Genomic DNA, 13,301 nt, shown 5'->3' on the forward strand with positions numbered 1-13,301 from the left:
TAACATTGTCCGAACCGAACAAGTCTTGTTTTGGCTACGAAAATAAAATAAGTTCAAACTTCAATGATATCTAATTATATCATAGAAAACGTTCTCATTAAATATTCAAACTGCCATTTTGGAACATCTTCGCGCCAACATATTCCGCAATTCGCATATTGCATTATGGACTGCGCACTGGCCTCGCTTACACGGATTGCAAACCGTCAATTGAATACGGACGAAATGAAAACGGAACACAATTGCATCTAGTGTGGCCGCATCGGCGTTGATTCCGTTGTTGAACGAAACAGCGACGGCAAGTTGGGTTCAGCAGTCGCGGAGTTGATTACCATTGGAGTCGGACGAAGGTGGTTTTTGTGTAGTTGGGAAATGCAGAGAAGGTCGCTTTTCTTCTCTGTTTCTGCTGTGCGTTCGTTTCCTCACGGCCGCGGTCGGAATTAGTGCATTCGAGAAGTGTTGCTTGCATTCCCGGGTCGTGTGAAAGGTTTTCTGCTGCCTGGCGGGTAACAGAAAAGGTTTTCGGCCAAGGATACAGTTTTGTGTGTTCAGAGATTGGGACTGTGATTGTCGCGGTGACGGGCTACGGAAAGTCTAGCACGGATTTGCCACTTTGCGTCGAATGGTGTCGCCGAGATTAAGTGGAGTGCGGAGTTTGCGGAAATGTCGGGTGAAGCCAGTGCGAAGTAGTGTCGAGCGTTCGTGCAAGTGATTCTAATTGTGAACAGAGAGTTCTGCTGGATCCAACCAGACCATCGTCGCAGTGGAAGCCAATTGGGCCGCGATTGTGGTCCCGCGACCTACCCTGCACCCAGCCACTGGTAAGCTCTTTGTACCTCTATTGCGGTCTCTGCGATTTTCCTCGTGACGAACTGTTTCGCCATCTCGCCAACTTGCACGACCAAATCATTTACTATTATCGGCAGACAATTGGGACACGGTTAGCAGCGCCGCGGCCAGAGGTTTCCTATTGTCGGCCGCCTTCATACACGGCCAGGTTGCGTGCGCAGGTGCCGATTCCTTCAGAGCGGCCTTTCTATAAACGGCATCCGTTCTGTCAATGAACCCGTTAGAATCGTTTACATCTCCATTTCTGGCTTTCGTGGCGTAAACAAATCGCACGACGACGGCGACACAGATTGTGATTGCTTGTCCTTGTGATCGACGCCGCCGCTAACACGGCACTCGCGTGCTGGTGCGAGTAGCGGGTGGGTGATTGCAGTGCGGGACATGCACTGTGAGCGGGGCCCATGATCTCTGGTGCGTTCGCTGTGCGACACGAGAAAACCGTCAACTTCCCGTTAATCGATAATTGCTGTCCCTATTCTTGTCGCTGCCAAATTGTCCATGTGTCGTCGTCCTCGCTGCTGCTCAACAGCAACACCAGCCGGGCTGCGGACAAACACCTCGGAGACCGGTCGCAGGACGAGTTGGCGGGCGGCTGGGCCATGTACGGAACTGTATTTATGTTCCGTTACCCCGTTGCTGTGTTGTTGCCGCCATACAAGCCCGCCTGCCACCCACAATCCCAATCGATAGCGTTCAAGGCTTCGAGCGGGCCCCGTGTCTTTATTTTGGGTGATTGCGACTGTGACTCTGTTTACCAGCCGCGACCGTCGCAGCCGACAAATACCTCGACCTAGAACGGATGTGGAGAGTTTGTATATTCCAGCGGCGAGCAGCTGTTCGCCTCTGATTAGAATTTTTAGAAGGGACAGGAATGCACGTTTCTTGGCGGCGGCGGCTAAGATGTTGCCATGAGAGCGCAGGGAGCGACGACCGGGACATCTGCTCCGGCATTCGGTGGGAAATGTTGGTTTGGATGTCGCAATCGGTTAGGCGAGGTGCATCCTTGTCACGTGAGGATTAACTGCGGATTTGTGGTCTTAGGAAGTCGTGTCGCAGAAGAATGCCAGGAAGTGGTTGGCAGTCGTCTAATGCTTGGGATTATCGGCTGTACCTGCGGATGTACAGCGTGAAAAGGACTCTGTTCAGTGTAAAATTGGGCGTGCATTGCGTATTGACAAATTTTAAAAAGGAGAGTTAGAGGAAAATTCTACCGAAATTGTCTTAGCAGGTGCTAATGAAGTAAATCAAAGAACCATACAAGCAACTTCTTTTAATCAAATTTAGAACGTCAAAAGAGGTTCCTGTTTTGGTTACGCTAGAAAAACATTGAGTGGAATATCCTGTTTTGCGTTCCTAAATTTTTCCGAAGGAAATAATGAGAAAATGACTGATTGGCTGCGTTGAATAGGAAGCGACGAAACCACACTTGAAATCACGGAGCTAGTTCGGATATTGATTGATAAAAATAGAAGAGTTCTATGTTGACTTTTCCCCAGTAGATCTACTCTATTAATGGAAACCCTTCAAAAAATACCCTCACATGCTGAAAAAAATTTCGGAAGATATTCATGGCAAAATCAATTGCAGAGTAAATGACTGCTAGCTTTCTCATGATAACAGTAATGGCAATATGTGCCTTAGGAGGTTTGCAGATTTAACATCAAATAATGGAAAGAGTGCCAAGATCCATGACTCGGTGAGAAAGCAAAAAGATGCCATTAACGTATTCGATGTGTTTGAGGAAAGACGTCATCGCTTATTGAACTCCTCCATGTCCTTCGAAAGAACGTTACCGATAAGAAGAAGAAATAATATCGGTGATAAGATGCAACCCCTGGCGGAATTCTCGTTGGATCTCAAACTCCTCCGAGATTTTACCTCAATGCAGCAAGTGACATCTTGCACCATCATATCTGATTCTGATAATAGCTATTTATCATCATCATCAACGGCGCAACAACCGGTATTCGGTCTAATAAGGAAGGCCTTAATAAGGAACTCCAGACATCCCGGTTTTGTGCGAGGTTCACCAATTCGATATCCCTAAAAGCTGTCTGGCGTCCTGACCTACGCCATCACTCCATCTTAGGCAGGGTCTGCCTCGTCTTCTTTTTCTACCATAGATATTGCCCTTATAGACTTTTCGGGTGGGATCATCCTCATCCATACGGATTAAGTGACCCGCCCACCGTAACCTATTGATTCGGATTTTATCCATAACCTGACGGTCATGGTATTGCTCATTGATTTCGTCGTTATGTAGGCTACGGAATTGTCCATCCTCATGTAGGGGACCAAAAATTCTTCTCTCGAACGCGGCCAAGAGTTCGCAATTCTTCTTGCTAAGAACCCAAGTCTCCGAGGAATACATGAGGACTGGCAAGATCATTGTCTTGTACAGTAAGAGCTTTGACCCTATGGTGAGACGTTTCGAGCGGAACAGTTTTTGTAAGCTGAAATAGGCGCTGTTGGTTGACAACAACCGTGCGCGGATTCCATTATCGTAGCTGTTATCGGTTGTGATTTTCGACCATAGATAGGAGAAATTATCAACGGTCTCAAAGTTGTATTCTCCTATCCTTATTCTTCCTGTTTGACCAGTGCGGTTTGATGTTGTTGGTTGGTTGGTTTTTGGTGCTGACGTTGCCACCATATACTTTGTTTTGCCATCATTGTTGTGCAGCCCAAGATCTCGCGCCAATTAGCGCCTGCTCGATCTGGATGAAGGCAGTTTGTACGTCTCGGGTGGTTCTTCCCATGATGTCGATATCGTCAGCATAGGCCAGTATTTGGGTGGACCTAAAGAGGATCTTACCTCTTGCATTTACCTCAGCATCACGGATCATTTTCTCGAGGGCCAGGTTAAAGAGGACACATGATAGGGTATCCCCTTGTCGTAGACTCTTATTGATGTCGAATGGTCTTGAAAGTGATCCTGCTGCTTTTATCTGGCCTCGCACATTGGTCAGGGTCAGCCTAGTCGGCCTTATCAATTTCATCGGAATATCGAATTCTCTCATGGCCGTGTACAGTTTTACCCTGGCTATGCTAGCATAGGCGGCTTTAAAGTCGATGAAGAGATAGTGCAACTGATGTCCATATTTCAACAGTTTTTCCATCGCTTGCCGCTGAGAGGAATTCTGATCTGTTGCTGATTTGCCTGGAGTGAAACCTCTTTGGTAGGGGCCAATGATGTTTTGAGCGTATGGGGCTATGCGGCTTAGCAAGATAGCGGAAAATATCTTACAGATGGCACTCAACAACGTGATACCTCTATAATTGCTGCACTGGGTGATATCTCCCTTTTTATGTATGGATTAGATAATGCCTCTTTGTCAGTCGTCAGGCATTGATTCGCTGTCCCACACCTTGAGCACTAGTTGATGAACCACTTGGTGTAATTGGTCGCCTCCATATTTAACCAATTCGACGGTAATTTCATCGGCTCCTAGCGACTTATGATTTTCAAGGCGATGAATTGCACAGACTGTGGTGGCATTCTTTGTCCGGTGTCTTCAGTTGGCAGGATCTCCAACTCGCCGATGTTCTGGTTGTTCAGTAGCTCATCAAAGTACTCAACCCATCGCTCCAATATGCCCATTCTGTAGCAAATCAGGTTTCCCTCTTTGTCTCGAAAGGATGAACATCGAAGTGTGTAAGGCTTCATCCTGCTGACTTTTTGGTAAAACTTGCGCACCTGGTGCGGTTGCTCCTTGTATTTTCTAGTTCACAGACTTGTTGGTTCTCTCAGGCTTCTTTTTTCCGTGTGTGAAGTCGCTTCTCCGCTCGCCTGTGTTCGTGATAAGTCTACTCGGTATGCAACATTCTTCCGTTCCGTTGCTAGCTTACATTTATCGTCAAATCAATCGTTCCGACTCTTTTTGCGGCTGGGGCTAAGTATGTTTCTTGCCATATTTATGATAACATTCTTCAGGTGATTGTGAATATTATTTGTTGATGCTTCATCTGCAGGATCTCTGTTGACTGCGGATATTGCGGCATCCATTTTCCTCTTATAGTTGTCGCGGGGGGCTGTGTTGTGGATGGCTTCAGTGTTAACTCTCACCTGATTGTCAGAGGGGATTCTGGGTGGTGTTGTTATTCGAGCTCGGAACACCATGCCAACGAGGTAGTGATCCGAGTTTACATTGCCCCCCTATATGTTCTCACATTCATCAAGGCTGGGAGGTGGCGGCGTTCGATTATCACGTGGTCAATTTGGTTTACAGTGGTCCCGTCTGGAGAAGCCCATGTATGTTTGTGGACCGCTTTCCGCGCAAACCAGGTACTTCCAACCACCATTTCCTGTGACACTGCTAATTGAATAATCCGCAGTCTGTTATCATTTGTATTTTGGTGTAAGCTATGAGAGCCAGCATATCGCCTGAATACGGGCTTGGCTATTAAAATCCCCAAGTATGATTTTCATATCATATCTGGGGCAGGCTTCGAGGGTTCGTTCTATTGCTTCGTAGAAGGTATCCTCCTCCAACTTTTTAGTCTCCTCTGTAGGGGCGTGAACGCGCAGAGTGCGTAGCCGTTCGCTTATGTTTTCAAAGCTGATAACAGCAGGTTTAATTTTTTGGCTGCGCGAGAAACCTACTCCGAGCACATGGTTTACTGGATGGCCACTATAATATATGGTGTAGCGACTCTTCTCCAGGAAACCGGTCCCTATCCAACGCATCACCTGTAACGCTGTTACATCAGCCCTATATTGGGACAGGGTATCGGCTAGCTGCTTATCAGCTTCATCTCTGTACAGGGAGCGCAGGTTCCATGAGAAAATGCGCAAATCGTTATTCCGTTGTCGTTGCCGGGTTCGTCGTTGCGTAATCCATACAGTCCGAGGCTCCTTTTGTGGCTTCGTAACTTCGGTTTTCCGTGTAGGATTGTCAGCCCTACCCAACCCCCAACCTGGAGGACCAGTTGGTACAATTTGACACGTTTTTAGGCGCGGGAGACTCGTCTTCATCCTTCTCCGTCTGCAGCTTTTCCTTAAGAAAGATTTTCCAGCGGTCACCACGTGGAGGCGGAGATAGGGTTTGATAGTAGAGCTGTTGGTGTTGGTTCAGCAGGCGTTTCCCACGTTCTATGCTCCATCGTGGGTACCAATCCATGTTTCGCCCTGGTACCCATACTACCCTTTGACCACTGCCGAGCCGAAATGCAGGGCCGCAGTGGCACCTGCACACGCAGTTCTTTGAACCCTATTAAGCTTGGCTCTATTGTACTTCTTACTCAACGCCTGCCACCACACAATAGAATCGTACGGTGAGGCGAACCGGCGATATGTATCCAAAAAACCATCCTCGGCCGAAGATCCCATTTTCATATAAACTTTCAATTTTATGTTCAGCTTCCAATTTAAGTTAAGATAAAGGATTGCAGCCAGACACTTTCCAAGTACCAATCTTTCTCCATTTACCCGCGGTGACTTGGTGCTTGCCGCCGTTGCCGCTTTCCCTGAGGATAGTAAATTTTTGCTCCGACATTTGTCATTGTTAGAGGAAACTTCCACGGGGTGGCTAAAGTTTCCTTCTACCGAACCTTTCTCTTCCACTTTCTGGTTGATTTACGCAGCACTGCCGGCCGTAGTCGGCTTTTCAGTTTCTGTCATCATAAGAATTGCCATACTATCCTTCCACACAGAATAATTATTTAATATTTGAGCTATGTGGCTATATTACTTCCCGTTAAGAGTGTTCATGACACCGAAAAGGACACCGTCGCAAATAAAAGCACTGCTCTTCCGTAGATTCGGCATTGTTGGAATCCGCCGGCGTTGGTGATTCCTTCAAAAAACGGTGGATTCCTCTGAAGTCCTCAGACCCTCGAATTCAGTAAGAAGATAAAGTAAAGATGGTTTTTCTATAGTAGCCCCGAACAAATATGGTGAACTTCGTACTCCAGGAGAAAATTTCGAAAATACTTGGGGGTTCGCGCGAGCCTAACGAAATAAACACACGCGACCTAAACCTGGAAATAACAATAAAAAAAAGATGATTCGACCGCGCGCGTGGAACCGTAAAACTTCGGACCCGATTGCCGCGATCGAAAGGGTGGATCCATAACGGATCACATGCTCCATCATCCACCTCAGAGGCCGCGCATCACTAAACAGCCCCACTAACACAAAGGCGTGCAAGCACGTGTCAACGGAACACTTCAAAAAGCTTCAAAATTTGCGCTCAGACCCTCACGGTCAATTTCGCGAACTTTTTTTTAGCTTTTTGGGATAGCCTTGCTCTTTAGGTCGTCTCCGGCCACTCAGAGGGATCATTTGACCATCAACAAACCAAAGATTGTCATTACACACTTCTACGCAAGATTTCGGTGTAACTTTCGATGATAAGCTCTGCTTCGACAGACAATGCCTTAATGCCTTAGTTACCCCTGCTGACTTTGTCTTTTTTCAACCCTCCTTAACACTTTTCAACTCCCTCGTTTGAAGAACCTTAGAGTATTGCTCCGTCATCTGTGAAGTTTATTCCAAGGTCTTATTTTAGGAGTATCCTCTTTCGGGAATCGGTTATTTCGTCGCAGAATTTGTACTAATGAAGGGGAACAGTGGTTCCTGGAATACTCCTTTTTCGAAATAGAGAATAATCCCAAATAAATTCTTCTATTTTATTCTCCTTAGTTCTACTCAAGGGAATCCCACTTAACCCAGGCACAAATGCGGCCCCATTAGCAAAACCATTTCCAGGTGGCTGACCCAAAAGTTTCTATCCTTTCTAAGATTATGAAAAGCAGGAGTGCTATTTCTTAATCCTCAACTCATGGGGGAAGTTATTATTTCGGAGTTGGATAATTGATGCATTGAAATAACGAGAACAGTGTCAACAATCTTTTGCCTTTAGGTTGTCACCCCAGCTACCTTTAGAGACATTTCAACGCTGTTCAAGTACCCCCTTCTTCCTCACGCGGGCTGGAACTGCTATTGTTGGAAAGTGCACATGTAGACCAATCTTCCTCCATTTCATTTTATATCTAACTTGATACCCTTGAGCGAATACTGTTTTATGACATTTGCATAAAACATTGCGTGTGCATTGTTCGGCAAGACAACTGGCTTGCAAGAATGTGTCGCACCAACACAATGATGAATAATTTCTGTGCCACGGCGTTATATAACCTGAAGAGCCTGAACTCAAAGTGTCTGCTGCAATTAATCTTCCTTCTGACTGATTAGAATGCCTCTTTGTTGTACGTCCCGGCGAGATGGTCAGTGCTAGATTTATCACAATACAGAATCCATTTTCTCTATCCTACATATCAGGGCAACTTGACACAATTTTAATCGAAACTGAAGTGACTGTGACTCGAGGTAGTTCACGTGAAACTCAATTGAGGCTTCACGTTGCATCCATCCATCCGCTCATTTGATGGAACTTGAAACAATTTGGACCCATTACGAAGGTCTTCTCATAATTTAAGATGCACTAGTTTTAGCCACTCGCAACTAGCCTAGCCGACGTATTAGTTAGTCTAGAGAGTTAGTGTATGAAGGCAGCAAATGAGTAGACCATGATGCGATGATGATCTTCACCTGAAACTGGTACATGAAAATCAGGCCTAGACCTGGCCGAACGCTGAATGCGAGTGCACAGAATGCAGTCGCGTGTGGGCTAAGTGGAAAAACAATTTGTGTAGCGAACGCCTGGAATATCATTAAAATGAAGTGGAAGTGCCTTTAATGAAACATAGCTTCTTGCCATCCATTGCCTGCCTAGTCGCATAAATTATGCATTGGGTCTTGCAGGAAGCAACGGTATCGCCGGATGCTTGCAGTTTGCTGCCACGAAATGCGACTAGAAAATTCAACAACCTAATAATCGATAGAGCTGGCAAAAAGGAGAAAGAATGGAGGAAGTGCATTCTGAAGTCTTCAAGTACGTTTGGCATTCAAGTCACCTGAATTTGAATCAAAGACACACTCACCAAGCGGTCTAGAAGTTACACATATGGCGCGAGGGCTATAATAGGACGTTGTCTATTTGCAATCCATCACGGGACGCACTGTGAGATAGCAGCGAGCACGTAGAGTTTTAGGCACCATAATTTGATAAGAGGTGCTTACTCGAGCTGCTTCTACACATTTGTACACTTCCGGATGGCGTGAACAATCGATAATTATTGATAAGATAGTTGCAATGGGACTCAGCGCACTCACACTATTCTTATCTTTCTAATAATGTTGTTACGGAAAAACAATATTTTATGTTTCATTTTGCTGATGTCTATGTCGTTTCATTCAAATAAAGTAGAGGCTAGAAAGGGAGCTAACCAAAAAATAATTGGGGCTGGTTACCTTCAAAAATCAAAAATTCAATTACATCGAAAAAATTAGGTCACTCCGGCAATATCTTTGAGTCTTTACATGGAAGGCGTATGCAGTATTACGGCAACGTTCGCTACTACAAAACTTCAAGGGCTGGGAGCTGTGAAAAGTCCGAGCTTGCTCGATTAACACAGCTGCTATCATCCACCCAATTTCATGTGGTGTTTGATAATCAAACAATGAACTAGTTGTTCAATTAGTTGCAGACAAGAACATCAAAGAGTTGAAAACTGCACTGATTGCACTTGAAACATACAAAAGGTAGTAGCGGATCAGTAAATGGTGCTCATTTCTCCCACTCCAGAGAACAAGCTCTTTCATATGGGAAAAAGAAAGAATTGAGGAGATAATTCACTATTGAGGGTGATGTTGACATGGAAACTTTCCAGCCTGTTTTTTGCATTCCGATATTTTGAAGTAGGGGACTGAGAGGGTTGTTTTCACATTATGGGTCCTCGCTTTACATGGTAAATTAAGTATTTTTATGGCGCATGGTTTAGAAAATCTTCTAAAGTTTCTCATCATTGGTATTAAATGACTATCCGATCCTTAGAGATGTCGTGCTGGAGAACTCTAAGAATTTGTGGCATTAGTTGAGGCAGGTAGTCTTTGAATTCACATGACAGGGCAATGGCTATATTTTCGATGAGATTGATAAGGGTGGGTTGCAATGGCGTGTTGATTGCCCAGAATTCCTTTACGAGCTTGAAAATGTCCCCCATGTAGCATATGATATGCTGTTTGACAATTTGGATAAGGGTCGACAACTGTTGAAACAAAAATTCCCGCAAATTCATATCTGCTGTACGAATGTTGTCCAGAAGGTTAGGCAGCACTTGAGCTAGGTATGGAACACATTTAATTCCTAAACTTTGGAATATGAATGTAACCGCATGAACGACCATTGTGTGATGTTGCGCCAAAGTAGGATCTCGTAAAATCCTCATGAGCGTGGAAATCGCTACTGCAGGATAATATTCTTCTAATACTGTCTCCATATTGACCAACATTTCAGCAGTTGATAGATCTTGTGCTTCGTTATTTTTATAATCTGATAGCGATATCAAGATAGTGTCTTTCTGGCTATCGATCAACCCTTTGTTCATTTTATGTTTGTAAGGATCCATGGCGTCAAGCAGTCCTAGCACACGAATTGTCTCTCTACGTATTGATCGTCTCTGCTCAGTTTTCAGAAAATTTATCAGGATATCGATAAGAATTGGGTATCTATGATATGGTGTTACAACGCGTCCTGTTGCGCTCACTAGCTGCCTCAATGTCCATAGTGCTACCCCACGTTTGTCTGGATTACCTGAATCACTTAACATCTCCAAAAGTATTGCAAGCAAGTCATCAGCCCATTTCTCTAGCTCTGTAGAACCTCCATTCACTTCCGCTAAGTCACCAATAGCTCGAAGAACATTAAGAATTACTCCTGGATTCGATTCGGGCTCCTTGAGTTTCGGTACTAATATTGTGAGAACTGGTCGCATATATGAAGAGATCAGCCTGGAATGTAGAAAAAGAATTTATTTAGGAAATAATTTGACAATACGATCACACCGAAAATAGGTTAATTTATGAAGTATAAATTTAGTTGATTTAGTGATGAGTTTCCTAGCATATCTGTGTATCTTACGGAATTAAGCCATTTCCGACCTCAACCGTTATGAGGAGCACTATGCGTCGAGATCGGCAGCTGTACCTCGGTTCGATGAACTGCATCTACGGCCTCCAGCATCCACTGTGGACCTTCCTGTTCTGAACTCGAACTCTGCCTTGGCGATAAACCCCCGGCAGCGCGGATCGCTTTAGCGAATCTAATTCTTAAGAACTTCTCGAGCACTTTCCCGGCCGTGTCAAGCATATACAGTAGGTCTCCATTACCGTTACTGATGAGCGTGAGTGGAATGCCACCAGGACTTGGCGTCAGCTGCGATGCTACCATGCCCCGGAGTGCCCCCCAGCGCGGCTCTGTCTGCTCCAAGAGTTTTGACGAACTTGCCGATGTTCATCCTCGCGACATTCCACAGGCGTCAACCACTTCGAAAGCAATTTACTGGTGATCACTTGCCGAGAAGTCTTCTAGTACTCGCCACCCGTCCACCGATGATTCCAGATATTCCGAAGCAAAGTGATGTCAAGAATGTTTCCTTCACAGCCTGGGTGCCGAAACGTTGGTGTGGATCCGATGTTTAAAACTACTAGCCCAGTTCTTGCCGTCATTTCCAGAATTCGTTTCCCTCTGGAGTCTGACTGACGTATTCAAGGGCTTGGGCATTAGAATTAGCACCTACCAGGATTCGCCCCTCCGTGCCCCAAACGGCGTCCTCCAGAGCATCAAGTCGGCACCGAAAGCCCGACATTGTCTCATTCGGCGTCAGGTAAACGCTAAAAAGCATTATCCCTAAACACCGAATACAGACAAACCCATTTCCTCGGTAAGAACACGAAGTCGAACGTCGTCTCGAACCCAGATGGCAGCTGTGTGTCGAGATGACATGAAGTCAGGTCCTTGTTTCGGTATGGTTCGCTGGTTAGCACTAGATCAGCATTTACATCCGCAGCGAATTGTGCTAGCAACTGGTGAGCGTTACACTTCAGTGCATGTTAACTTGTAAAATCCGGATGACAATATGATCAACATATCGAAAATATAATACCTTGGCGCAAGAGAGAAATTTTCTCGACACTTCGGCGTGGCGAAATGATTGAGCTTATTGCGGTGTTATTAGGACATAATTTTTCCAATTTTCTATTACTCTGGTTCCAACTTCATGTCCTTCAAATTTTTTACAACCTCAATGGAATGATTATTTACGACTCGCCGAAAGAAGTAACCCGCAATGTCACAGCGAAGAATACGCCTGGGTTTTAAGAGGTGAGCACGGTACCCAGTACAGAACCTTTTTTGTAGAGGCGAAAATGTTTAAATGAAAGGGCACTGGCCTGAACGCGCCAGTATGTGGCGTTTTTAATCACTAAAACCACTCCCGATTCCTCCTACCGGTGGAATCACCGTTAGGTACTACATCGCGGGACGAAATTATCTTACTTTAGTCCATCCTGACATGCATTGTGTTCGTAACCGTGCCTTCTTGCGGAAACCTTTCTGATTTTCGCAATTTACTCGAATCGTTGCGATCATAGAGTTGAAATTCCATTTCAGCTTCGTATGAGGTCTACTCAAGTAAATTCTGAGCAATCCTGAAATGATTCGGGCTTATTTCATGTTTTCATTGCAGTCAACGTCGGTTAACCCGTCCCTTCGCACAATATGCATTTGGGCTACCTATTGCAGTCGTTGGCAATATGGCCTTCCTCCCAACACCTTCTGTATCGATCGGAGCCATCAGTGCCCCTGGTAAATGTCTTCGCAAAGTGTCAAAACGTGAGGCACTTGAAGCACCTTTTAGATGGCAGACAACCTATCTGATTCGAACCGTTCCGGCTAACAACAATTTCTGCGCTTCCTCCACTGGTAATCGCATTGTGGTGGTTTGAGTACTACCATAAATTTTTCTCAAACTAACAATGGATTCTTCTCTCAGTTCCTCCAACTTATATTATTCTTTCATCGCAGTTCAGATTTCTGCTCTGGAGGTCCTTCTAATGTATAAGCATGAGAGTTTTGAGTTCGTACTGTAACATTCTCCGCAAGTGAGTTCTTAATTTTACTACGAAAGCCATCAGTTTTCCTCAAGCTGGAACTGAACTCAAACATGAGATCGCCTTTCGGATCGAACATCTCCGCCCAGAACTTTCAGGTCGGGGTCAGCTTTGACCTTTGGATATAACAATTGCCTCTGGGCGAATTCGCATTGCTTTCTCCTTCGACTTGGTTTATCCACCATTTTCGTTCTCTTAGATTTTGCTTTGATTGCCAACGCTCGCACTTGATTTTTTTCCTTAGGCGCATGCTGATTCCCTAGAGGATCACCATCTTTCTCCCGCACTATTTTGTATAATGGTAAATCGATGACATTACGGTTACGTCTCACTTGGGTCCTTTGTCATTGTTGGGATGACAGGATTCGGTTTTTCCTTGGCACTTCTTTCCTCCTGTAACCTACTGTTGGGGAACCTAACGGCTCTCACCATGTTTTTG

At 45.1% G+C, this 13,301-nt stretch overlaps 1 protein-coding gene across 1 annotated transcript; it reads right to left on the bottom strand.

The window, feature by feature from the left end:
* Positions 1-9,723: 9,723 nt before the first annotated feature.
* Positions 9,724-10,918, bottom strand: LOC119647164 (serine/threonine-protein kinase Tor-like). The gene is made up of 2 exons (XM_038047969.1): positions 10,899-10,918; positions 9,724-10,702 (listed from the first exon to the last, which is right to left on the bottom strand). The coding sequence occupies exons 1-2, from the start codon at positions 10,916-10,918 to the stop codon at positions 9,724-9,726; spliced, it is 999 nt and encodes a 332-aa protein (XP_037903897.1).
* Positions 10,919-13,301: the final 2,383 nt, after the last annotated feature.

This window comes from Hermetia illucens, chromosome 1 (genome assembly GCF_905115235.1).
Source record: "Hermetia illucens chromosome 1, iHerIll2.2.curated.20191125, whole genome shotgun sequence".
Classification (NCBI taxonomy): domain Eukaryota; kingdom Metazoa; phylum Arthropoda; class Insecta; order Diptera; family Stratiomyidae; genus Hermetia; species Hermetia illucens.

Excerpts from the sequence above, each read along its gene's own strand:
- LOC119647164 (XM_038047969.1), bottom strand. The coding sequence starts at position 10,918 with ATGCAGTTCATCGAACCGAG. Across the intron at positions 10,703-10,898 it reads ATGCAGTTCATCGAACCGAG|GCTGATCTCTTCATATATGC; the intron begins GTACAGCTGCCG and ends TCTACATTCCAG.